General features: G+C 44.5%; 1 protein-coding gene across 1 annotated transcript in view; it reads right to left on the reverse strand.

Moving 5' to 3' along the window:
- Positions 1 to 1,446: 1,446 nt before the first annotated feature.
- Positions 1,447 to 27,216, reverse strand: part of tcf7l2 (transcription factor 7 like 2) — an 85,965-nt gene continuing 60,195 nt past the window's right edge. Inside the window, 10 exon segments of the mRNA XM_034558303.1 lie at positions 1,447 to 3,715; positions 6,969 to 7,041; positions 8,194 to 8,244; positions 8,987 to 9,035; positions 9,701 to 9,808; positions 10,005 to 10,167; positions 10,251 to 10,373; positions 14,498 to 14,584; positions 15,588 to 15,690; positions 18,153 to 18,285. Coding sequence (XP_034414194.1) covers positions 3,259 to 3,715; positions 6,969 to 7,041; positions 8,194 to 8,244; positions 8,987 to 9,035; positions 9,701 to 9,808; positions 10,005 to 10,167; positions 10,251 to 10,373; positions 14,498 to 14,584; positions 15,588 to 15,690; positions 18,153 to 18,285 — 1,347 coding nt within the window. The 3' untranslated portion in view covers positions 1,447 to 3,258.

Consider the following 27,216-nt stretch of genomic DNA (forward strand, 5'->3'; position numbering starts at 1 on the left):
GACAGAACTCTCATAGCAAAATTAAATCATAACTGATAACACCTCCAACGGCTTATGTATCGGCAGCGGTTTCGAATGTGTTGATGTCAAAACACAAATGGACAAGGGACATCCATAATATACAAGCCCCTTTGTCAGCAGCCTGCTCCGAGCTAATATTCAACTGAAATGAGTTACAGTGTGAACATAAATCGATCCCAAACCACTTTAAAATATGTACTGTGCATTTAATTTGCCTGCGCTTCATACCCTCCATCCATACCTGACAAAGAGTATCACATATTGATCATGCTCCGTATGGATGGCCTTGTTCAGGTGTGTAGTCCTTCCTGTTATCAGTCGCTGGTGATTCCTCTGAGATGGAATCCAAACTGAGCTACTATTGAGATGCATTTAGAAGCACGTTGTGATCTGAAGTCTGTCTGTTTGTTTAAATTGAAATAAAAAAATTGGGACACTTACCTCACCGATACATATGTTAAACAGGGGGAAGAGTGTAAATTATCCCAGGAGCACTAACGAGAGAAAACTGATAAAACATGAGTTTGCTGTCATCTTGGAGGACGTTGTAATGTAATGTGGGGAGTAGAATTAGATTTTCTGATACAGAAAATATACACAGTATAGAAACTTAATTGCTTTTCTTGAGGCAATATTTACCCGATAAGACATATATTCCAGTTTGTTTTGTTTTCTAAATTCTTGATTTGCCAGCAGACTGTGAACATAGATAATTAGATTGAGGGGAATTCGCTTTTATTAGATGACAGGAGACAGTATTCTCTTTGAACTGATACAGTCAATGTTCACTTAAACAATTCCAGTGAGTCAACATTACCACCATTAAAAAGGTTTATATTTAAAATAACCAATAAAATGGAAATTGCTGAGGATCTGAGGTCTTCTCTTTCAGAACAAGTCAAGAAAACACTCGATCCAAACTCTTTATTCTAAAGGGAAATACTGATTGTTCAATTGGTCGAAAGCTGCACACAGAATAGCTCATATGAAGCGTGGTGTTCACTTTTCACGTGTGCAAACACAAAGTATTGAAAACAGTGGAGTTACTTGAGCTGAACTGTTCTAAAAGATCCTTTTTTAAAAACTTTTTGCAATACATTTTTGACAATTAGAAGTGCGACTACGACGACCTTCTCATTGATCATGTCTCGCTCTCCGTTGGTGTTTACATTAGTAACACTGGGTGCACTTTGAATATCATTGCATTACATTTCATGAAACCTGATAAAGTATTTATAATGTTTCATTATAATGGCATGAATCTCTATTAGACTATTAATGACTGTGGTATTATTGGATGACTGTTATGAACCGAGGACGGTTGAAGCTGAATAAGAGCTGCTTGCCGAGATGCTGTTGCATCAGCTTCTCAGGTCGGGGGGGAAACTTGCCGGTACATTTCCAAATAAAAGGAGGACACAAATGTGCACATACTAAGTTGCTTTTATTAATACAGAACTGCATGCTACAGAGACTGTACAGCATAAACATTTATTCATTACAAAAAAACATGGTTTTGGAACCATTTAAAATAACAGGAAAAACAAACAAACAAAAAGATAAGAGCATAAAATAGAACAGGAACATCACAGCCGTTAAGGAAACATTCAAACTATTTATCATTAGCATCTTAATAAACCAGAGAAGAAATCGACAGATTACAGTCGCGTCATGTCAACTACAATGGCACCGAGTGGATGATTCTCTTGTAGCTTTTTTTACAGCCTCTTGCAACATCAACATGCCTATTTTTTCTATCTACCTATATGTAGTAGTGTACTTAAAAGTGGCAGTTTGTGTATTTTTTTGTATTTAATAGTTTTTTTATGAACTTCCTAATATACATAATTTGGCCCTTGTGGGTTTATACAGTATGATGTCCGCCTTTTTATTAAGTTTAAATTTTTATATTTGACAATTTGCTACCAAACACATTTGTTATAGCAACATTTATACTACATACATAGCGATCTATGTAACGTCACAGCAAAGAATGGTATCGAAATAAAAAAAAATAAACGACAAAAAAAGAGGATCCCTACAGCATGGTAAGAGGGGCAGAGAAAATTATCACAAAATTTGGCACGGAAAATCTGTACACGAATCTACAGTCTGAGAGATGTGACTGTGCAATAAAAAAGAAGGGCTTTAGACACTTTTCCAACTACTGAAGACACGGCACCCACTGTCTTGTTTCAAGTTTTCTTTTCTTCTTTTTGTAAAATGGCTTATAGACGCATTTCTTGAAATGAAGTTGTGCATACTTCTGTTCATGAGATCTACACAATACACTGAGTGGAATCCAGGTTTTCAGCGAGGAAAGAAATCAATAACAAAAGATTTGCCTTTTAAAACCTCCTTGTAAAAATGGATCATTCATATATAAGTCGCTTACCTTAAGAAAAAATATTTGTACAATGTATTAAGAAAAAAAAAGTCAAAAAGAGACACGTACAAGATACAACAAGCAATCTCTAAAGCAATAAATACTACTGGTCCTAGCGTTGTGACATTTTGAATTTAATAACCCTCAACCCTCCCACCCCGACCTCCCCTCAAGCCCACCCAACTTGCCTGACTCCACCCCAAAGGTAAACAACAAAGAAAAAAGACAACGCAGTGGAAGAATGCATATTTAACACAGTAATCCCCCCCATCCCAATATTCTGTACATTTAAACAAGAACAAGTAACATCACAATTAAAGTTGTTCCTCGAAGAGGTGTCGCCGCCAGCCTCATGCCCTCCTAGAGTTTGAACAGATGTCAAATGATTGGTTCGCAAGCTCGTATTTAATACAAATAAAGAAGGAGAACCAACTCTTTCAAGAAAAGGGCTTGTTGAATAACCTAGCCTACCTTTTTATATCCGTCTTTTAAACATTTTGAAGTTGAACTAGATAATTTTTCTGTTTGCACTGTTTATCACTACAAAAAAAAAAAAGACAAAACAAAATTCATAACAATTTTGGCAGATTCACAAAGCTATACTACAGCTCATTGTATCATATCTTTATAATAATTCGATTTCTTTTTTTTTTTTATAATGATGGGTCAAATATTGACCAATGAACTTTAACAAAACAAAAAACTAAATTTCAAAGCCTCATGGCACAGAAACATAAAGAGAAATGAACTGACAGCAAGTGAAGAGAGGGCCTAGAAGTGTGTGTGTGTGTGTCTGTGTGTGTGTGTCTGTTTGTGTGCAGAGATAGAAAAGAGGAGAAGAATAGGGTAGACTATTCTATAGACTTGGTCACTAGCGACAGAGGCTGAGGGGCCGTGGAGGAGAGGAGCGAGTGGGAATGACACAGCGATGCTGAGGGCCGGGCCATTGAGGACGCCACAGAAGAGCCCGGCTGCCGCGAGGATGAGACGTCACCACGCTCCAGGGCTCTGTTGTGGGAGGAGGTGCCGGGCGTTTTCCTAGCTGCAGCAGAGTTTTCCAGCTGAACCAAAGATGGCGGTGGAGGCCCAGCCAGGAGGTGCGGGTGGTGGAGTGGCTGGTGGGCCGGTTTCATAGTCAGTGAGAGAGGTTGCATTTGTTCAGTCTGAGGTTGGGACTCTTTTGAGGAGGGGGAGGGAACCACTGAGGAGGGGGAGGAGGGGGGGGAGTCTAGTAAGCTTCCGTCCGTAGAGGGAGGACTGGCACAGCTGCCTTCACCTTGGATGTAGCGAATGCACTTTTTTTTTCTCCTGAGGGACAAGACGAGAGAAAGAGAGCGTCGTTTAGTATTGCATCTTCAAACCGCAATGCCTCTTAGAACCGTCGCCGGCTTAAATGCACCGTTGCCGTTTTTTGAAATTTAGAAAAAAAAATTTGAAACTGCTTTTACATAACAGCGAATATCTTTGCAGGTGCATTTAAGTAGCTCGTGCTAAGACCAAAAGTGGTAGAAATGACAGTCATTTCCCAAATACTAAACCATCAGACAGGACAGACATGAAGGAGAGATCACAGGTGAGGGAGATGAAAAGCACAGACAGAGCTGATGATGACGATGAGAAGAGAAGATTAGATGAAGCAGCGGTTGCTCTCTGGATGTAAACGCAGCCTTTCTTAGAGGCAGAGCTACAGCTGGGGATCAGCCGGTCCTCTCCAGCAACACAAGGTTACTGGACCTGTCTCACTCGTCTACCTCTATCTGGCCCTACTCTCTCTTCTCCTGAGGGGACGGAGTTTGGATACGAGGCAAAAAGTCAACAAGATCCACACTATTCCTTATCTGCCCCACAGACACAAGTGTGTGTGTGTGCGCGAGGGGTCAAGGCATCATGTTTGCAATCCTGCCTGAGGTCGGGACCCTCCCCCTGCCTGCAGAGTCCTCAGGCCAGACCCGTTGCGCTCAGTGGAACCCGATGAATGAGCATGGGAGGGGAGGGGCGGGAGGGGGAGATGGGAGGGAAGGGGATTGTTGCATTTGTCTGCGGTGACTCTGCTGCGAAGGCTGTGTTCAGATTTGGTTAAGGGGGAATCTCTGCCCACCTCATCTTTACCCTGACCCTGGCAGTGACCCCTCTCTCAGCTCTCCATTCTATCACAAGGATGCCTGAAGGCCATGAAGTATTAGTATTTAAGACTCACGGGGACAGGGAGTAGGTAAAAAGAAGACTACGGTGTTTTAAAAAAAGAAAGAAAGAGCCTTTGGAACATATGAGGCTGGTCTACTGTTTAATTAAGGTTGTCAAATCAAACCCTTTTCTCTAATTCTGAAGTCTACAAACAAAGAGAGCCGACTACTGAGAATGAGAAGGAAGAGGGACATCGACAAATCACATAAAAAAGGGCTCACGGAACCTTGATCTCATGCTAGAATGAAAGACAAGCATGCATTTCCGATTAACTCGACAGTACAGGCAAACAACACCGTATAGAAGACTACAAGAGTCTAGAAGAGTGGGGATACGGCTTTTAGTGCATCTACACTGATACTGTAGCGCTGGGTGCTGCGGAGTATCGACCGGCCGTAAAAAGGTATCATTTACCACTACATAGACATCGTGCTCTGGATAACTGTCTGTCAAACTGCAACAAATGAGCTAATATCCATTTTTTAACAGACATATCGATTCATAGTATGTGCCTGTGTATGTTATTGATTTGTTCCGTCTCGGGGGAAATTACACCAGATGCATCTTTTAGGAAATGGAGCCCAGAGAGAACTTTTAACCTCTCGGCTCCTAAAAGGAAGACTGAATTATTGCGCTTTCCAGCCTCCTGATCTCCTGATCTGCTATTATTGTTGCAGGAAATAATGTAGTATTTTTGATAATGTGTGTTTCAGCTGGGAGGGGAAGAAGAGAGCCGAGTGGAATCCCCAACAATGGCGGACTGTGTGGAGGTGATGCCCTTCTTATTTGAAAGAGCATTTTAATAGTCTAGGTGATGTGTTAAATTATTTTGGGACAGACCGGCACATTTGTAGTTGCGACACAAACTAAGAGCTGTCCTTTGAAATAGGCGTATGAACTGCTGAGAGCGACCTCTGGCAAAGTGCAGCAACATTTAAAAATATTCAGACTACATTTTTATCTAAAGCCGACCCATTAAAACAATTAAAAACAACAACAAATGAAACGTGTAGCAGCGGAAACAAAACAACGTGTTGCAATGGTGGGTGTTAAAGAGTGGAGTCAAGAAAGAGGTGGGGCAGGGTGTGGTGCAAGCCAGACACAGAGAAGGGTATTACTGAGCAGAAACAAATACCTACCATGAAAATATTCCCAATTCAAAGACTGCTTGTGTCAGAACAGAAAGACAACAGGTAGGGACTAAGTAAGGGTTATTGAAGAGGAGTTTGGAGGAAGAAGAGGTGGAGAAGGAGGAGGAAGAGGGCACAGAAAAGAGTGTCACTGAGCAGGGCCTCAGAGAAAGCAGGGCTAAATTTGTAAGCATTACATTGTTATTCAAAGGACGCCAATTAGGACATACATGACACGGAGAGAAAATGGATTTCAACGGGAACAAGTCGGATTTGAGAGACGTGTTATTCCAAATTACACTCGGAGACCATGATATCGCGGAGAGATTTTTTTTTTTTTGTTGAGATTAAGTATTCAGTAATCTTATTTAGAAATCCATTTTCTGCCACTGGGCTTGAACCGAGTTCAATGAGGAAGAATCGCTGTGAGGGAATTTATAGCAGGAAGCTCCTCGTTAAGGAAAAGGAGCAGAGGAGTTTGCCATCTGTTACCACAATGATGGAAACACGTTTGAGAGGGATATCTGAGCAAATAATCAAGGAGAAGAAGCCGCTCATTGTGGATGTCTTCCTCCCATTGGTACTACAGCAGTTATACCTGCATGGTTTGCACCATAAACTCAGCTGGTCAAGCCCGAACAAGGCACGACACTTCTTTGGGGTATTTGCATCTGTTAGCCAAAGAGGTAGACACAAACATACACACAAAGACAAATAACAAAAGAAAAAGAAAGAAAAAACAAAATGGACACGTCATTACACAGACACAAACATGTAGCCAGGGCTTAGGTTTAGGCTGGCAACACTGGGATGTCCTCCATATTGAACAAGCCATCAGGCTCCAGATCCTCCAAGCCCCGACCTGCCAGTTTAGGATTTCTGACCAATGTCAGTGAGGCTTATTACTGTACATCCTGCAATGAAACCCCTGTAACCCCCTTTTTTCCCCATCAAAACTCACACACAGACACCATTCATACAGACATTCTAGCATATGCTGTTAACACCCTTCAACCCTGTACGGTAGGGTAACAACAACAAAAAAAAATAGTGGGAACCTAGAGATAGACCGGCAGGGCGTGGCTGGAGGAAGCTGAGAGGTCACGATAGCCTGGCAGGACAGACAGAGGGAGGGGAGAGAAGAGGAAGAAAAGGCGGCAGCAGCAAAGAGCGGAGGAGGAAGTCCCAGTGTAAAGTTACGCAGCCTTCACCTGGCCCTGGCCAGTGCAAGCACACACCATACACACCTGCACGGGCCACACCAGTTATTCTGTTGATCGAGCCCAAAGCGCGCTCGACACTTCTTAGGAGCGCTCAGGTCTGATGCCGCAACAGTGAGGGGGAAGCCAGCAGAGAGGAGTAAAAGAACCAAAACCAAAAACAATAAGGAACAGAAATCAAAAGGAGGAGAGAAATAAGGAGAAAAAAAACAAGTAACAGTGAATCTATGAAGCTTGGCTCATTGTGCAAGAAATCCCGCCCCTCAAAAACACCCCTAAAGCCATTCTCAAATGTGCCTTTAAAGACAGGACTGAACACCATTAGTGTGTTTCAGACATTAGTAAAAATCAAAATGCATGCAAATTATGAAATCAAAACATTAATATAGAAACAATTGCTTTTAGTAACCTAAACTCTGGAGTTAAAGCTGAAGATAAAATGCTTAATTGGTTTGAGAGGGTATAATAAATGGAGCAAATGCAGGTTGGATTATTTACTGCTGGGTGTTATCAGTGCACTACGCTTTCAAAAAGACAAGGTTAAAGGTGCTACAACTAGGCAGCAGGAGCAGACTGATCCAAAAAAAAGTACAGTCATGAACCCGATAGCTAGGGGAAGGTTTAAAGAGGCTGGAACGTGAAGAGGGAATCTACTTCTTAGACCTGGCACCAAAAAGCATCAACGTTGTCTGTCTGTTGCAGAACAACTGCCACCAGAGCCAGCTCAGACCAGTGACTGTGAGATTATCAGAATTAGAGCCGAGTGACAGCAGAATATTGTGCTGGAGGGATTGAGACCAGGTCTTGGCTGAGTAGACACATCTAAAGGGGGAGTAAGCCAAGCTCATGCCGGCCTTCAGGAAGCTGCAGCTACTGAAGCGTACAGATTAAGGAGGTTCACCCTGACATCACATCATACTCCACAATGATAACTTAACTTCATATCGTCACTTCCTCAGGCCTACTGCATAGTGATTGTGCCAAAATACGGAAAATGCTCTAGACTAAAGAGCGACATGGGTAAATTGAAGAGAACTAAATTAAATATAATCTAGCTTGAAGTTAAATAAACAATAGCAACATTTTAAGAAAGGGAAATAGCAAACAAGCAGCAAGAGCATATTTAAATGTTTTTCTTTCTTTAAACCGGCCTAATATTGCACATCAATTTATAAAATAAATATACATTAAGAAAAAAAGAAAGAAAAAAATAAACAAGTTAGTAATTTAAGACTCAAAATGACATTAGCACCTGTAATCGGAGGGAGTGAAAGGCAAGGGTTTGGAAAATATTCTCTGTGTTCTGAAAAAAAAGAACAGATAGAGAGGCCTTCAAGAAGAAATCCGTCACCAAACGAGCGCAAAATACATAATAACAAGTCGCCATTGCTCCTCACAATATGATCAGAAGAGTATGAATCATAAGAATAAAAATGGATGAATCATAGAATAAGCAAACCTCCTTAATTTTAAGGTGTAAGTGATTTTTTTTAATGTTGATATAAAAGCATGCATAGAAGCAAGCAAAGGGCAGTCCAACAAGCACGCACACACACACACACATACACACACACACACACAGTACTGTAGTGCAGTCTATCTGCAGGGCACAGGCATTATCCAACAGGGCCACGCACACAACACTAGCAAAGTTAATGGCTCTCACAATGCTTCAACTTCACATTCTCAAAACATACATATCACAATACCAGAACGCTAAGGGGCAAAGTGTGTGGGGGGGTGTCAAGAGGGGAGGTGAGAAGGAGTGGGGGGGGGGGTCATGCATATTCAGTTGTTATTAGCTGGGGAAGGCGAGGGGAAAATGGGAAAAGGGAGGTATTACAGGCAACTCTACCATTTAAATATTGCATTGGGAAGCATAACTATACAAAAAAAAAAGAAAGAAAAAAGCCAGGCACAATAACACACATTCAAAAAAACATAACACAAAAAGAACTAGCTTGACTTTTATCTTGCAAGATGTCACATCTGCCTGACACGTGATGGGGCTCTTCTAATATGAGAGATAATTGCAGCTCACTTACCATTGCTCTCTGCTTGCTGCTTTTCCCTTTTTCTCTTCTTCCTTTTCCCCTGTTGGTTAGCCGCCAAAAAAATAGAAAGAAAAAATAGACACAGACAGGAACCTTAGTTATTATATTGCAGAATGCCCAAAACATGAAACAGAGAATAGGACTTTTTCTTTGTGTTTACTTATTTATTCATTCTTTCTCTGCCTTTTGTTTCTGTCTCTGCCCTCCGGTTTGTAACAGCCACTGCAGGCCAGTTCAGAATTATCCCCCCTCTTTCTGTTTTCTGCTCTTTTATTCTTTCTCTGTAATCTTTTGTCTTATTTTCCTCTGCCTCTGTGAACATCTAGACATCGTGACGAGCCTCTGTTTTGGAAGACAGATTTCTCAAAGGCTGCTTGTGGAAGACTCTTGTCAGCTTGATACCAAAACTGGACAAAAAACAATGGGAATGTGAGCACTAAAATGTCAGAACAAAGTGTCTAAGGCGCAACACCATGCATGGAGGATTCATATAAACAACATCATGGTCACGCTTTGTTCCAACTATTTTCCTTCATGTCATAAAAAGGTGGGCAGTCTCAGATAAAAGTATCAAAACAAAATGACGGGAAGAAAGCAATCCCCTCAGGCTAGATAAAAGCAAAAGAAAGAACTCATCCTGGCCGTGTCACCTAGTGAAAGGGGAAAAATAACGGCCCGTTACGACTTGTAAACTTAAAAACTTACATAGTTGTCTCGTGCTGACCAGCCTGGGTACAGCTGCATGTGGAGCTGTCGCTCTTTCCTGGCTAGCTCATAGTACTTGGCCTGCTCCTCCCGCGATAGGGCGTGCCACTGTGAAATGAGAAGACATATGAAGTCAATGAAATGAGCTTAACTCACCTTGAATTTGCAGGTGTAAATAAACCAATGTTTAGAATATAAGCAGCAGGAAAGATAAACCCTTCAGTTGGACCATTACAGTGTGTGTGTGTGTGTGTGTGTGTGTGTGTGTGTGTGTGTGTGTGTTGAGTGGTCTGTTAAGTCTTACCCTCCGCCCCAGGATCTGGTTGATGGCAGCACTTTCCTTCAGTGTACACTCAGCCACCACCTTGGCCCGCATCTCCTTCATATAGAGCATGAAGGCATTCAGAGGCTTCTTTATGTGGACCTGCTTCTTCTTCTCCTCTTCCTTTTTAGCATCTGACTGTTTCCTGTAGAGCAGCAGAGAGGTGAGCGGAATAAACTTAAGTTGTGTGGGGCCGAGCCGTGTTCAGGGCAGCAGAAGTCTACTCACGAGCTGTTGAGAGAGATGTCACTGTGGGAGGACTCCTGCTTGACGTTGGAAGAGACGATGGCCGGGTGTGGGATGCCCGTGGCGTGCAAACTGTGGTGGGGGGGCACCATGTGTGGGGGGAACCTAGAGGACAGAAGACTGTGTAAATGGTCAGAATGGAACAGGTGAAATGGAGGATGTGAAACATATACACAGGACTAAATAACGGGCCTATATTCCATTTCCCTCTTTCAATGACGTGTCAAAGCACAAAGGGATTTATTCAATTTATTTCATCGACATGGAATTGGCCTTTAGCTACAAGAAAAGACATGCATGCACATACAAACATCCACGGCTATACATCTGTTACATTCAGTTCTGATAGATTATTAAAAAATGGGTGTGAGATCTAATGTCACACAATGTATTACACTTTACACAAAAGAGCAAGTTATGACAAACCACGACCAAACCATCGGTACAAAAAAAGGAAGCATGAGCGCTATATTGTGTGGCAATAATTAAGTGCAATTGCACAAGGATAAATCTCTTGAATGCCAATTTTTAACAACCCCCCCTCCCCCCCACACCCCAAAAAAAACCATACAGGGAACACTTGAGGCAAGTGGCTTTCTTCACCTTTATTTAATCACAACCTCATTGAGATTGGAAAATTCTATCACGAGTATCCCAACCAATACAGGCAATAATTCATGTAATAGATTCAATGAAGCATGTTGGCTTAAGGGCTCTGAGCACCTTGAACTTCTCTATTCTTAGTTAAGCAGAGACTGTGACGGCTGAATCTATCAGTGCCACGCATAACTGTTATTGGAGCCGGAGGCGCAGAAGAGGTTTATATTTGCCTTAACAATTGGAACCTATAATTGCTGCAAAATGAGATTTTAATTGTATCCGTAGATGACGAATGCTAACTGCACAGCTTGAACCATCCTGTGTTATCAAGGAATATTGCAAACTAGATTAAAATGTTCTATCAAAGTCTAGTATCACTTCAGGAATTGGGGCTTTTATTTGCTTCTCCATGTTCTTTTCTGCCAGTTCAGCATTGTCAGCAGCACAGACGTTTTTTTTTTTTTTAAATCTTCATCCCTCGACGCTCCTATCATCATTTCATCGTCTCCAACCGCTCCGCACATCGAGGCCAGAAACCCTTATTTATGAAATTGTTGGCCAGAACAGCCATGAGACACTTTTGCGCTGTGCGTGCCAGTGTATGTATGACACTAATTATTTGTGTCAGATTATTTGAATGTGTGCGCGTCTTATCTGCATGTGTATGTTTACGGCGCGGTTCCACGTGACCACACGAGTAGAGAGGAGGATGAAGGAGGAGGGAAAGCAGCTCATTATCTGGCTGTGTCTGGCTGCATGGCTCCGAGCCAGAATATAATGATGAGGATAAACTCGCCAGGAACAACTACTTTCTGTTGGAGGCCATCTCAGGGGAGTGCCAGTGCGCTCCCCCCTCAAACTCTTTCCCTTTTTTTCTCCTTTCCCCTCTTCTCCCTTCATCACTGACACATTGGTGTTTGTGCCATGTCATCCGTTGATGGGGAGCTCGGCAGCAGTGGCTGCATATCGCCCATCATTAGGGCTGGTGCATTTTCCTCACTCACTCCGTTTCCTCTCTCCCTGTTCACCCTCACTCCTCTCTCTGTGCACTTGTTAAAATTTCCTCTGTTCCAAGTTCTATTTCTTCCTTCTCTTCTTCTCTCCTCCTCCCTGTCCCCTCACCACCTCCACGATCCTTTCGCTTGCTCTCTTCCCCTCCATCCCCTCCTCCTGCTGCTGCCACTGCATGGCCCAGGTTATGGTTTAAACATGACGGCCATCCCTTTGAAGCATGGGGGCAACATCATCATCATCATCATCATTCGGGCTCATCAGCAGCAAGCAGAAGCCTTGGACCAATTTAACCAACACAGAGAAGGAGACGCAGCAGAGACCCCCACCCACCCATCCACCCACCCCAACCCTGGGGCTTCTACGTCTCAATCTAAAAGGTAAGAATGGCTCGCGGGGCGGGGGTGAGGGGGGGTCACTGGCGCAGCAAGCCCAGTGTCAGCCAGTGCCATTTAATTGCCAATGCGAAGCAGTAGCCCCCGTGCCTGTTTAATGTATAATGATCCGGACGGTGCGCTTCTCCCGTTCCCAAGGAAAAGAACATATCAAAGGGCAAGCTTAAGCATAGGGGGCAAAGGGGCCTTCACTTCCTCCTACCTGTCACACACACATCCCCCCCCCCCCACACACACACACACACATATCCTGGGACCCGCACTGACTCCAACCCCATTATCCAAATAATGTCTTTCATTTGCTCCGCTGACTGTCTCTACTCTCCTTGGCTTTTTTCCCTCATGTCCTAAAAGAATGCATTTTTTAACAGGACCTAGGTGTAAGGTGCTCATTGCAGGACTACGAGGTACCAGATTCCTTCCCTGCATCCTAAAGCAGTTCGGGGTACGGCACAGGGGACTGATACTGAAGCAGCGCACTCCTGCAAAGAACTGGCTCCCGACAAGAGTACAAGGCCAGGATGTCTTTTCTCTCCCATTTCATCCCGTCAGCCTGCTCCTTACAAATCGTTTGAGCTATCACAACAGTCTAGTCCATTCTTTGAACAAAACCAACTGGCTGAAGGCTATGTATGAAAGGATTCTGCCATTTTGCTGACACAATTAGACAGATTTTTCACTAGATATTGTCAACAAATTGATTTATTTCCTCTCTCCTGTCCAAGACAGACTTTAGGTTTTTCAATGGAGATGTGTTAAACCCTCCCATTCTCCAGAGAGCTCCCAGAGCCCTCCCTCTATTCGGTTATACTAATTCAATTAGGGGCCTCATCACAGGGCATTAGCTCTTCCCCATGGCCAGTCCCCCCCCACACCCCAGCTAGTATATTCAATTAGCTCCACTGGAAATGAGATGATCACAATGTAGAGGCTGTCATTAAGGGACCGCATTAGCAGTCACTTAAAGCCCAGGTTGGCTGGGCACCGCTGCCAGATGCCAATGTCTGGACGAACCCATTGTCTGACCCTGTGCACCTGAGACTTTCTCTGGAAGGACTGGGAGGGGCGAATCAGACTCTAATCCTTCACCAATCCCCAGAATGAGTTTAAATTTAACATTTGATGCAATTAGGTATTTATATTTGAAGGACTAATGGGACAGTTTAACAGCAAAAAAAAAAAAAACAGCTGAAAAACTAAACTGTCTCGGTGAGCTTACCAGTTCAACTCAGGGATGGGCGTTCAAAAATGTCCCCCTTGCGTCTCCTCCTTCCCTGCATCTACATGATCCATCAATGTCACAGAGGTCTAAACACACCACCCTCAGGTGCTGTTTTTAATTAATTAAACTGAAGCTTGGCCTCATCCCTACACTCTACACCAGCCCGGCTCACAGTCCCCTGCTGCAAGGGTGTGTAGAGGAGAGGGGAGGGGAGGGGGGGGAGGAGGAGGAGGAGGAGGAGGAGGAGGAGGAGGAGGAGGAGGAGGAGGAGGAGGAGGAGGAGGAGGAGGAGGAGGAGGAGGAGGAGGGGGGAGGGGGGAGTGGAGTGGCAAGCTGTTTGTTTTTGTGTTGATGCTTTTTAGGGCTTTTAGTCATCTAAAATTAATTATTTTCACTTTCCACACAATATAGAGGACACGCATTCCCTCAAGGGAACAGTAAGTATTTTAACACCAACTGACAAACACACACACACACACACATGTATGTATACAAGATGGCAACAAATACACATACCCCCATGGGTGCACGAATGTCCACAGCAGCACTTGAGCTGGACCCTAATGGGCTGGACCAAAGCGCGAGGCCACGGCTTATATCATCTAGTCCCCATCAAAGTGTTGCTGTGTTTGTTTATCTGTCTGGCTGCTCAAACTCACAGCATGGACATGCCCCAGCTCATTTCAGATCTGCCTGACATGCAGTGGGGGTAAATGTTCTTCAGGGGCCTCATTAGAAAATGATAAGTATAATTAATATTTGAGCACGCTAGCTGGAGCTCCACACTAGAGAATTGGCCTTTTGAACACAGAGATGTGGAGTGTGAGCTCTCCTTGAGGGAAAAGTTGCTGCTCACCGTCTCTGCATGCGAGTGTGCATGTGTGTTGCTTGTGCATTGTCCTCACAGCCAACACAAACACACACAGACGCACAACTAAAGGTATGAGTAAGTGAGAAAGTGTGTGCGTGTGAGTGTGTGTAGCTCCTAGGTCTCAACTCACCTTGACATGGATGCGTTGACAGTGAGCGCAGTTGGGTAGGGGTGTCTGAAACCCCCTGTTGTGATTGGATAAACAGGTTGACCTTGCCTGGGAAGGGAAGGGGGAAGAAAAGAAGAAAGGCAAAAAGGTAAAGGAACAGGGTTGATGGAAGAGGAGAAGTTAAAGCCCTCGGTCTCTCTGCTCTCTCCACCGTGGGCCTCTTTATTCTCATTTGATCAGGACAAAAATCTAGGGGATTGCAGAGCGCAGATCAAAGGGAGGAAAACTCTGAACAATTTGAATGCCACAAATCTTGATAGCGATGGCTAATTAAATTTCATAACCCTTCGCTCTGTGTCGACAGAGAGGGGCCCCTGTTCCTCCCCAAGCTGGAACTAGGTGTTTTGTTGTGATAATTAAAGACGAAGCGCGGGTCTCTTTAATGGAGCCATCACGCTAATTGAGGTCTACACATCCAAAGACAAACAATAATGAATGTAAATTTATACCAAAATAAAGTGCAGCAAATCAAAGGGCGCCATGGCTGTGCTCGGGGCCTCTCTCGGTATTTAGATCGCGGTGAGAAAACATTAAATTAACAGAGCTTAATTTGTAGCCTTTTGTCATATTAACAAGTGTTGACAAGAGTTACCAGGGGAGAGCCCCCGTGTGGAATTGTGGGTAAAATACGGGCAATCACGGTTCATTACTCTAATTGGACCATACAGAGACATGCAAAATAGTATTTGCCTCAAAGTGGCAAGTTGAGGTTGGTGAGGGCCTGAGGAAGCTGCAATGGGCCGCTGTGGTCCAGGAGTGAGTGTGTCAGAAAGTTAAGCGATCAATTTAGAGTTTTAGAGGCCTTAAGCCGAGAGGAGACCCCCCCTCGGGGCCGAGAGGAGACAGAGACAGCGTCTATAATTTACTTTGTGTACATAAAGAGCAACATCCTGCTACTATTGTTTTGCTCTATTGCTATTTTCTCTCGTTAATGATCTGGCTTGATATACAGCTTATTAATCATGACAATAGGTGGGTGTTGCTTGCCTTTATTTACACAATTCATGAGAGAAAGCAGTAGAGAGAGGAATACAAAAAAGGATTTGCTTACTGTGGTACTAGCCATCCTAACGGATGGGGGATCTGGCCGACAGCGCCAGGTGACAGCGGGTAATAAGGAGATATATCTGGAGGATGTGGAGGCCTTGGGATGCCTGTGGAAGAAAGAGGATAACAGGAGTAGGTAGGAGGTGGACAGACAGGATGATGACAGACGGAGAACCAAATCTTTGTCAGCGCTGAATTCGTTCTTTGTTGAGAGTTTCACATCTGAACGGGGCACACATCACAGGGGTGCAGATGGGAGGATGAGGAGGAGGAAGAGGGCTTGTTGCTTGCATGTACACAGTGCTAAATCACACTTCCTGATCAAAGGCCTTTTGAGGCGCCGGCGCCACAATGTGTTGGAAGAGGCAGAGGCGAGAGAGGTGATGAGAGAATACCAACACGATTCTTCTTGTCACATTTGTCTACTGATTCAGAAGATTAATTATATAAAATGTCTGAGGTTTAGAAGTTAACAAAACAGAACAATATAATTAAAGCCTTGTCTGTAATCAGAGAGGGGCTAATCCAGGTTGAGTCGGGCTGGTTTACACTGACTCACTGGCTGGATGGATATGGGGTTTACCCGATATTATACATGAAAAAGCAAATATTAGAGGGATGCAACTGTTATAGATTATGAGCTGAAAATCAGCATCAATTTAACTACCGTTGCTTTTGACTCATTAATTGAGGATGTGAATGGATGCATTGGCTCGTTGGTCCCCATTCGTCCCAACTGATCCTCATATTTAACATAAAACTAGTACAGACGTGTGTTTGTTATCCCCCACAGACAAACGGTGACAAAGATGTCCGATTTAAGAACAGATCGCGCTGACGCTATCGCCGAGCCATCCCAGTGTTGCTTCGGCTTTCTGTGGCAGCTGACAGGCCAAGAAACGGCATCGACAAGCTGCCCTGAATGAAATGCCTTGAAAAGGTCTCGTACACAGGCGGTTGTAAAAATAACTTTCTCTCTCATCGCAATCTTAAAACAGGGAACACTAGACGTGTGTAAAAGCACAGCAGGGAGGTGTGTGCGCTCAGGAAGATGGGGACTTTCATTTTGGCTGGCTCGCCCGTGCAGCTGTTGTTGCAGATATTTGGACCGGTGCTGATCTGTGATGATCGATCCTCACAGATCAGAACTTGGCCCGTGTTGGTGGTTACACCCAAACTCTGCAGCTGACCCAGGTCATCCAGGAACTGACGTTTGAGGGGGATGGATTCTGTGTGCTGCGCAGCAGTTTGTGTCTCAGCTGTAAACTTTTTTCTTGGGAGTGCCGCTCTGACAAAAGCAAAATTCTATTAAAAAGGAAAAGCCTTTCAAACATTATCCCATCACCACCCAGTGCTGAAGACCTAATATAGCTCATTAATTAATTAAACACTGAGCCCAATTAAGCTGCCCTATTAAGCACTACATTAAACAGCAGCTGGCACATTATTTCCCCTTTGTAAGGACCATCATAATAAGGGAACATTATTACCTAAAACATTGACTGAATCCACCAGAGACCACTGAAAATAAATAAATTATGCCTCGCACTGAAAATGCATTAACCTGAAAGGACAAAAAGGAAGTGCTGCATAGAATTGCCTACAACTGTGTGCTGAATGGTTGTGGGAGAGATGTGTGGGCAGAATCTGACTTCTAAACGTGGACAGTTGATCATGAAAAAAACGGTATGAATCCCAGCGCTTGGGTCACGTCTTTCATGTCGAGGATTCTTTTGCACACTAAGTTGAAGACATTACTCCGAGCAGACGGTCGTGAGAACTCTGGTATTTATATGTGAGGACCTCCGACTACAGTGGCTGTCTTGTTTTGAGTCTTGGCAAATGGAGCGGCCATAAGAAGTCCTGGTGGTTCGGTTTCCATGTTTTTACGAGGTGGTTTATGAGCCACTGTTCAGGTTCTTGTTCTCCAATGTAAGACCACTTTCCACTGAAGCCGTTAATGAGCGTCATAGCCAAATCCCTCAGTCACAGATGAGAACAACAACAAGTTGTACTTTAGCGGACTGGGACTTTGCCTCACTTTAACAACCACAGTCTTGTTAACGGTCCTTATTATGTTTCTGGGGTCAATAAATAAGCACTCCATGGACACATTTAACATTTCTAATACTTCCTTTCATAATACTTCCTCACTAAACATATGGGTGGTATCAATATTGAATAGGATAGTCGTTTAAACTACTAAAGACAGCCTACGTCAAAGAATACCTTTATTGTAAATATGCCAATTGAATTATCTTTTAATCTTGAATTGTTTTTACAAGACAGACAGACGGACGCCATCAAGACAAACCCAGTCCTGTATATGAGCGTGGTGGCGGGGCATAATAAAACATGGACACACCCATCGGTGCAAACACTATTTCAGAGCGCCCTTTTATATGCGGAGAGCTGCTTCTGTGGTTTTCTCAACTTATCGGGGTGTTCAGAAGATTCATCCTGACACCTTTAAAACACACTTCTGTTTTCTAAAAGGTGAGGAGGAATCAAAAGGCATGTTGCTGACTTTAAATAAAAAAGCATACATTCATGCAGCGGAAAAAAATACCTGTTTTGGGATCCACGTCTGTCTGTAGGTGAGGTGGGGGGTTCCCCGGTGTGAAGTGCTCATTGCTGTAGGTGATCAGAGGTGTGAGAGGGTGCACATGGTGAGGGTGCTGTACCACTGGAACCTTATTAGACTGCGAGAAAGACAGAAAGGGGAAAGAAAAAGAGGCCGTGGTGTTAATATTTGGGTTCGAGGGTTAGAGATTGCAGGCGCCAGCCACAGAATTACAACTTGGTCGGAAAGGCTCCCGAAAGAAGAGCAATCAAACACACGGTACTCTCGAGGCGCCAAACCGCCGAGCCACAGTGAAAATAGTGTGGTTTGTAATCCAAAACACTTCTGTGGTGTCACCCTGGAATTCTGTAACATAATCTAAGAGGCTTGGGGGGGGGGTTTGCCAGTTCAGATTTGGGTCTTGTATGTGATGAGGCACTTTTAACCACGGTTGCAGTCGAGTAATCGATCATCTGTAAACTACAAAATCAAGGCAGCGCGTGTAAATCCACAGTCATTAGCAGCTCCAGTCAGCGCTCTGCTCGCCTCTCCTCCTCCCTGAGCCTCCTCTTGGTCTCCCCTCTTCCTCGCTCCCCTACCCTCATCTATTCCCCCAGGGCCCGGTTCACGGAGGGTATGGGGTGCATTGTAATAAAAGGGTTCGGAGAGAGGAGGTGGGGCTGAAAATCCATTTCTGCATTTTTGCCAAATTAGTTTTAGCTATGTAATCTTCTCTTTGTGCTCCTAAGTGGTGCAGGCCCCCTTTTTTCAATTACCCAAAGATTACAGTGGAGCTTTGGGGTGTGCTGCCGTGGGCCCCTGCGTTAACCGGAGCTCAGCCCCTCTCATCAGACCAGGCTGAGACGGACACTAATACACACACAGTCCCCCGACCACAAGATAACCAGATTAGAGCTCTGCTGTAGATTAGGCTGGTGGAGGAGGCTGCTCTCGCCTCCTTACCCACACATCCTTATCCTGCCCTCAGCAGTCAAAGAAGCAGCACTAATCAGGCTTATCATAACATGGATGATATGTTCAGGGGGAGCGGAGAGGAGACCAGGAGAGCTGCTTGTGTGTGTGTGCTCAATCTGCTCTGATAGGCCACACGCCCTCATTAGTGACTTTAACCCATGCAAGAAAAGAAAAAAAAAGAAGAAAAAAGAACGCTCCACTGTGGCACATTTCCAAAAGACTTTGAAAAACATTAATGGGACTAGATGTTGGCAGGGGGGCATACATACAAATGACGCTCCGTTGCCTGACGCTCATTGACAATACAAATGCAAAGCTGTGGACCCACGGCGAGACAAATGAGAGCAGAACTTAATGCTGCAAACGACTCATCTGCCCGGGCTGCAGGAGGCCAAAGTTAATATTGGGCCCGTTCAAGAGCTTAATACACAAACAGTACATGCTCGTACTAAATTTTCTCTGGGTAGTTAAAGCTGTCCATCTGTATGGTCCGTAAAAGCCTGGCCATCTAGACTTCTATTCTGTAGTGGCAGTGGTGGGGGAGTGGAGAATGGGAGGAGGAGGAGTATGAGGGGGGGTGGTGTGGGGCATTCCCTATTGCCATGGTCCCAATGAAAGATTAATGAACCCCAGCAGAACTCCAGGGAGGCAGAGAGACTCCTGGGACTCATTCACAGCCCTGAGCTGAAAAGGCTATGGAGAAGAGAAGCAGAGAGGGGGGGGGGGCATATGTGTTTGTGTGTCGGGGGCTGGAAGGGGCGGTGGGTGGAGTGGGATTCGTTAAAAAAGAAACACAACCTCGTTGCGTAGGGGCTCCTGATCTGATCTGCACATCTAGAATAGTGGGATGAAAAAGAATAAACTGGTAGGAAAACAATCAGGATGGTTATGACAGCTGCCAAATGCAGCTGATGAGTCTTCAGCTGAATGCTAGAAGATGGCCCCGGCCTCCGTCCCTCTTGCCCCCCCCTTCCTATATCTCACCTCCTAACCTCCTCCTTCACGACTCCCTGCTCCTCCCTCGGGTAATGATGTGAAAGAATGTTGTCAATTCTTCATCTCTTGGTGCTGAAAAGCTTTAGTGGCCATTTAAATGGGTTCTTTTGTCCAGGGGGCCCGGCCATTGAGGAGACGGTTCAAAATGCCCATCCACTGAGTCCACATTTAGACAGAGGGTGTAAGAGAGGGTGTGTATGGGACTGAGAGACACAGGGAGAGCTAGAAGCCAGCCGATTTACATCATAGTCACTCGTGGTATAAGAGTGTGCTCCCCCCCCCCCCCCCCCCCTTGAAAAGCCTAGACCAAGGCAAAGAACAACGGGCTGGAATGACCGCTGCCTCCAGTCGGCTCACTCCACTACAGACGGGGGCTGGATGTGAAGGTCGAGAAAGTGCTTTGGTGGCTTTCGCTGCTTTCCTTACTTTCCTTTAGGTGTCTTTCCTTCTGCCAACATGGGTGAAAACCGTCAGTGCCACCAGTCAAACTAAACCCACAGTGTTCATCGCCCAGCACACACACATGGCCAGTCAGCCGATGTGGACTTCACGCGGTCCAATGTCTTCCCTAAGCTCACCTGCTCACTCTACATATTATGCGATCATCGCACACGCGGTAAGCAACCACTTTGTCTGCCGCTGACGTCAAGGCAGCACCCGGTGGTCCCTTGCTGAAAGCTAGGCCCAGCACCTGCCCTGTGGCCACTGCGGGACAATGCAAGCGCAGGACTCGTCTGGCAGGCTGCTTGGTGCTTCAGCCGCACGGAGCCCAAAGAGGGCAGAGAAACAAAAGCAGGCAACGTGGGAGGCTTCACTCTCCCTGCGCAACAAAAGCCAGGGGAAAAGAAAGAACACTTCCTGCCCCTACACCCCCGCTGACTTGCATCCTTCCCACCACCTCCGTCATTACAATAAACAAATATAGCAGAAGACAAACAAACGCCCTGCTCGGCAGTCGTAAAGACCGGGTTCTCGAGCCTTAAAAAAGAGATTTGGCATTCAAAAGACCCCGCAGTAAAATTTAAAAGCACACTCGTGTGAGAACATCAATGAGCACATTGACTCTTTCCTCATCCAGGACACATACAGCGCCCGCTGCTGAGAAAGGCCAATGCTGTGAAGTGCAGGCAGCACACCAGTACAGCAGACACAAACAGAAGCAGTAGTTTGCTGCCTCTGGTTATGTTATTGATATTGCCATGGCTCTATTTATTCTATTCTTCTATTTCCAGCTGCAAGGCTCACATGCTCCAAATGCTTGTATGCCTGAATATGTTTTTGTTCAGTGTCGTTAATCTACTAATCATTAAAAGTGAAAAACACCACTATATTTTGGGGGTTGGGGGGAAGTTTAAAACTTTGAACAAAGTAACTCTGCAACTGTTAAACTCATTTCAAAAGCTGCAGCGCTGGTACGACCTCAACAATATCTTAAGTGGGGAATATTTCCTATGCTCGCTGGTGACTAATGCTGTTGCGCCATCGTGTGAAAAGAGCCCTTTTGGAAGTAGACAAATGAATGAGCTGCTTCAAGTCGGACCTCTGGGGAAAGTGAGGGGGGTACAGGAGAAGGCAGAGGGGGTGAGAAAGTGACAGCAGGACGGAGTGAGACAAAGGGAGGGAGACACCGAGGTGGAGGTCGGACAGGAAAAGCTGTTGGCCTTGCATTTCCTCTTGGTGGCACCTCGCAGGGGCAATTTGAGCCCTAAATGTGAAGGTGGTGACCTTGAGGGCCCAGAAGGGTGGCCGGGCGGGGGGGCTTGAGCCTCTGTCTCTCTGCTTCATGTCATGATATGATTAGTTGTCACAACAGCTTGCAGGGCGCTAATGAGCTGTAGTGAGGCCGGGGCAGGGATGGGAGGCCGGGGAGAGAGAGGAGATGTGGGGATGACAGTGCCGTGATGGATTGGGGTCCTCTCAGGCCTCCAAATTCCAAAGCAAGCAGAAAAAGCTGCCAAGAGCGCCTTAAGCCTTTCCCAGAGCGGTGCAAGTGGCCCACGTCCAAGGCACATGGAGTGACACCATGCAGAAACACACACACACACACACACACACACACACACATAGCAAAACTGGGGAGCTGGGGAATGTGTCAAAGAAGAGTAATTTCTATGTGTGTGCGAGTATGTGCACAAACTTGCTTTGAGTAAAAGTAAAAACTGTGCTGCCACCAATCTAATGAATCATCTGGTATGAGTCAATGCCCTCCTGTTTACACATATGACTGTTGTTTTCCTTTGGGAGGTATAGAGTGCACCCTCCAGGCTAAAGATCTTGATCCCCTAGCAAACCACATATCAAACTACCCCCCCCCCCCCCCCACACACACACACACACACACACACACACACACACACTGGTAGCACACAGTAGTCAAATCCCTCCTCAGACAATCTAAAAGGAATATTTGGAGATTAACGGCAATGGAATATGAAATGTTCCGACATAAAAAAAACAAAAAAAACTGCTACATTTCAGAAATAATATTTCTTGGTTGATCACTGGAGAAAAGAAAAGAACTCTCCACAATATTAAGAACCTGGGAATTGAAGAGGGGGAGCAAAAGGATTTAAAAAGCAGATATGGAGGTGTTGATCAGTTTTCTCTTGCAGAGAAGATGCGTCTCTGAGGGCAAGGGGCTCCCGAGACCACAGTATATTTAAAAGTTAATCTATTCACTTTGCTGCAGTGACATGCCGACTGCTTGATCAGAGCGCTGAACAAAAATATTATGTGGGCCAGAGCCTTTGCTCCCCTTCCTCCTGCTCGCTTCGCTAGCACTCAAGTCATTCGTCACCATTTATTTTTGCTTCCCATCTTTGATAGTCGGCACATCAAATAGAATCACAGAAAAGGACTTGTTCTGATATGTCGCAGACAAATAAAACTGCGCACAAATAGCTTAACTATGAAGTGGTATTTGGTAGAACTGTTGTATTCTGTGAAGACAAATCGCCTCTTAGACACACGTGTGTTAAAGCTTTTCCTTTTCTATGTAAACAGCCTCTTGAGCTCTCATACCTGAGTTAAAGGGGCTTCTCTGAGAGGTGATATTGTATCACAGTGTTAAGAGCCAGACTGAATTCTGCCTTTTGAAATGCAATCAGCCCCTCACAATTTCAGTTGAAAGCCAGGCAATTAGGAGTTTGAATTGGATGGCAACATTGACAAAGAATATGTTAATCTGTGAGGTTATTGAAATCTTATTTTACATTTCATGGTTAAGACATGAGCTTGATCAAATAATGTTTTGTCCAATAAATAATATTCCTCCTGCGAGAACCATGTTTCTGAAAATGTAGACACTGATTACAACATTCATTATTTAGGCCTCAATCTAAGGTTATTGATAACATTTGAGGTATTTTTTTCAATTACTAAAGTCTGTGGAGCATCAATCCATGGTTTGAGCTATTTGCATATTTTATATAATTATCACAAAGCAAAAGCAAAGTACAAAAGTTTGCTACATGGCAGCACATTTTAAACACCATTAAAAATCAGATGGCCACGACTCTCCACTCAAATACAACCCCTCCTTCCCCTCCATTCCCCTTTACCAACCTACTACGAACCTGCACCCCCACCACAACAACGACAACAACAACAACAACAACAACAACAACCTGTCAGAATGATGCTAAAAGCCTTGAGTGGTGAGAAAAAGCAGAGACGGTGAAGAAGCAGGGGAGCAGGACTGCGTTACTCACCCAGCTGCTCAGATTGAGGTGCCAGCAGCCCACCTGCTGGAGGAGAGAGAGCCCGGGGCCCAAGACTCCTGCCTTGGCTCCCGTCTCCTCCGGCCCGGCTGAAGCTCCATCCCGCGGGTGCATGACCCTCTCGGTCCCACCCCCGCCCCCGTCTCCTCCTCCTTCCACCTGGCCCCCCCAGCTCCTCCTTCCCTCTTTCTAGCCCTCTTGCTTCTCTTGGACGCTTCTCTCCTCCACTTCTCCTTCTTTGTCTGTTTCTGCTTCGGCTCCTTCTTGCACTGTGTGCGAGTGTTTTTCGCTAGGCGTGTGTGCATGTGTGTTTATCGTGCCCCCTCTCTTTGCACTTGGTGCCGTGGCCGACTGAACATTGTCCCTTCAGGTTCTGACATAAGAGAGTGTGTCTCTTGAGACGTCTAAAGCAGGTTCAGGGTCTGAGGCCTAGTTCCCCCATGAACACACAGTCACCACAATCCTCCCCACCCACCCACATCCATCCTTAAAAAAAAAGAGATCCCTCACTCTAACAACAGAAGCTTTGCAGTCTCCTCTTCTTCTCAGTGAAAAGTTTGATGCCGGTAACAAGAAGCACAAGAAGCCAGAATGTGGACAGAGAGAAGGTAAAATTACTGTGAGCAGATTCTAAGCACTGCAGCAGTCTTCCCACTAGCAATACTCCAGAAGAAAAAAAATACTCACAAACACACACACACACAAAAATCAGTTATTACCCAAATCCCTGCTGTACGTTGGGCCTGTGTATGTGTTTCTTAGAGTATGTGTGTGTATGCGTGTGGGCTCTGCTGTGCCTCCAGGATGCCCAGAGACGAACTGGCAGCTTGAAAAGCTTTGGCTACAAGGTAAAGTGAGCAAGGCGAGAGATGGAGACAAAGAGGAGAGAGCAGGAGAGGGAGAGCGATAGAAGGGGAAAAAAGGAACAAGACACAACAACATCCACAAAGGGAGGGCAGGCTCAGCAAAGTGTGGCCAACAGTCACTTTATCTGTGTGATGCTGACAGTCCCCTCTTCGTACTCACTTTCCAGGGGGGGTGGGGGAAGAGAGAGAGAGAGAGGGAGAAATTCTTCACTCTGACACGGACGTGGCACCTTTCTCCGCAATCCTTTTTACCCCCCTCACCCTTTCCCTAAACAATACCTTAGAGTGGAGAACAATCTTTAACTCAACTCCCCCTCGACTCTATTCAGGGTTCATGTGAACAAGGCCCTCCTCACTGCCCTCTTCTCCCTATTCTCTTCCTTCCTGCAACTATTTCACCTTCAGATCCATTATTCTTCTCGATACATAAGTCAAATGATAAGCTTCGCATGGTCAAGACTTTCTTTCAACAAGCGCAAAGATACTCAGATCTGTTTGACATCAGAGCACACACAGACATGGTGCACTAAAGGAGATTCCATCAAACACATGAGTTTTGATTTGAAAACTTAACATGTTCCTTAAATCTACCATGTTGTCTTTAAGAAATGTGGGTCAGTAAAAAATGGCTGAGAGAAACGATTTGTTACCACAATTCAATGGTAATATTAGGGAAATATTCTCTAGATGAGACATAAAGGAAGAGTTAAACCCCCTCGGATAAAGACATTTTACTTTTCACAGCAACTTAAAATTGTCACATTAAAATTCTGCCTACAGAATAAACCGTTTCTAAATGTAAGGGTCATTTTTATTTTTGCATTCTATGATTAACAAGATGTGTCAACCGTTTATTATCTTTTGTAACCTCTAACAACCCAAATCGGACTAATTACCATGACAAATTAAATATTTATAGAAAGAAATATTACCGTGTAAACACAGTAACATTTGATATATTTTTAATATAACCTGATGAAGGTTATTGAAGGAAAATACTAAAGAAAAAATTACTTAACTAAGGGAATTAAGACATTTTGGGGAAAAGAGTGAGGCAAATAAAACACAAATATTAATGTTTTCCAGCTGAATTAATGCATTTGCATTTGCAAAGTTGGCAATAGAAACAACACTTTTCTCTTAATACGCTGTTCCTTTCTTCTGCTCCTGCACTGGTTCAGCCTCTCTGTCACTGTTAGGACCCTGGTCTTCTCCTGGCCTGCAGCAGGCAGTCCCGAGGCCCTTAAAGCCAAAACAAAGCCCTGGGAATGTCCTTTACACAGCTTGGACAATAGCGTCGCGGCTCCAGCTTGACAAGTAAAAGAGCTCCGACAAGGCGGTGGCTAATTGCCTGCCCTCCCTCTATTCAGCCGGCCTGCCACACTCCTGCCATCTCCTTTTGTCCCACGTGTACTTTCTTAAGTAAACTGCCAGTTCACCAGCAAGTGATGGACAGCTCCCAATCACCCGGCGACAATGGCATCAACGCCAGAACACAAGCGAGCACAGGGGGGAGAAGAAAATACTCTATCCCACTCCACTGTCTGGGATGTTCGCACGAGACCAAAAAGTGTGCAATACAAAACAAAAAGAAGAAAGAACAAAAACTTTTACAAAACAAGGAAACGGAACGGCCTGTGACCTTAATAAATGAATTATTTTCACAGATAAATTTGAACAATGCAGAATAAAGCCGAAGTGAGAAAATACCTTTAACTAACTCGTCTACCTGGTGCTCTTCTTTTAGCACACACTTTAATAATTATGGTATAATTATGTTATTTACAAAAATCTGATTCGATACAAAATTACAGATACTAAAAGATTTTAGACATGAACTACAAAAAATTGTTAACCCTGATTTATTAATGTTAACTAAAGCACAGTGATAGCAGATACAATCAAAACCCCTTGAATTTAGATGTCAATACAACATATCATATTTGAAACTGCTTCAATATAATAATGGTATTTGTCAATTAGATTTAATATAATTGTGTTTTACCATACAATAAACAATAATACTATTTAGTTTGAAGTCTTAGAATAATACACCCCTGTCAGGCTGTCAAGACAAAGCAATCAAACACTGCCTTTCATTATCCAAATTGTCAATCTGTCACTTAGCAACATAAGTGTTATAAATTGCCAAACGAAGCCCAAAAAACTATCCATGAACACATCTAATCAAAACATTATATATAAAGCCAAATAAGCACCATAAAATAAAGCACCGCTGTAATTAAAATGTTGAAAAGTCTTACCATTTAAAAGAGCTGTATTTGGGATGCTGCTCGGTTCCTGGTTAAAACAAGCATGCTGGCACTCGTGGTAGTGCACAGACTCCAAGCAGACTCCCACCACCATGTCAGCCACTAATCCACTGGGGGGCAGCACCTCATCTACGGCAGCCCCTCGCTAACACCCGATGGGTTAAGCCGATAAGAGAGCGGCCGGAGGACCGGGCGAGGGCAGTGACTTAGGACGGCAGCCCTTCAGGTCCCAGAGCGAGGA

This window comes from Cyclopterus lumpus, chromosome 19 (assembly GCF_009769545.1).
Source record: "Cyclopterus lumpus isolate fCycLum1 chromosome 19, fCycLum1.pri, whole genome shotgun sequence".
Taxonomy (NCBI): domain Eukaryota; kingdom Metazoa; phylum Chordata; class Actinopteri; order Perciformes; family Cyclopteridae; genus Cyclopterus; species Cyclopterus lumpus.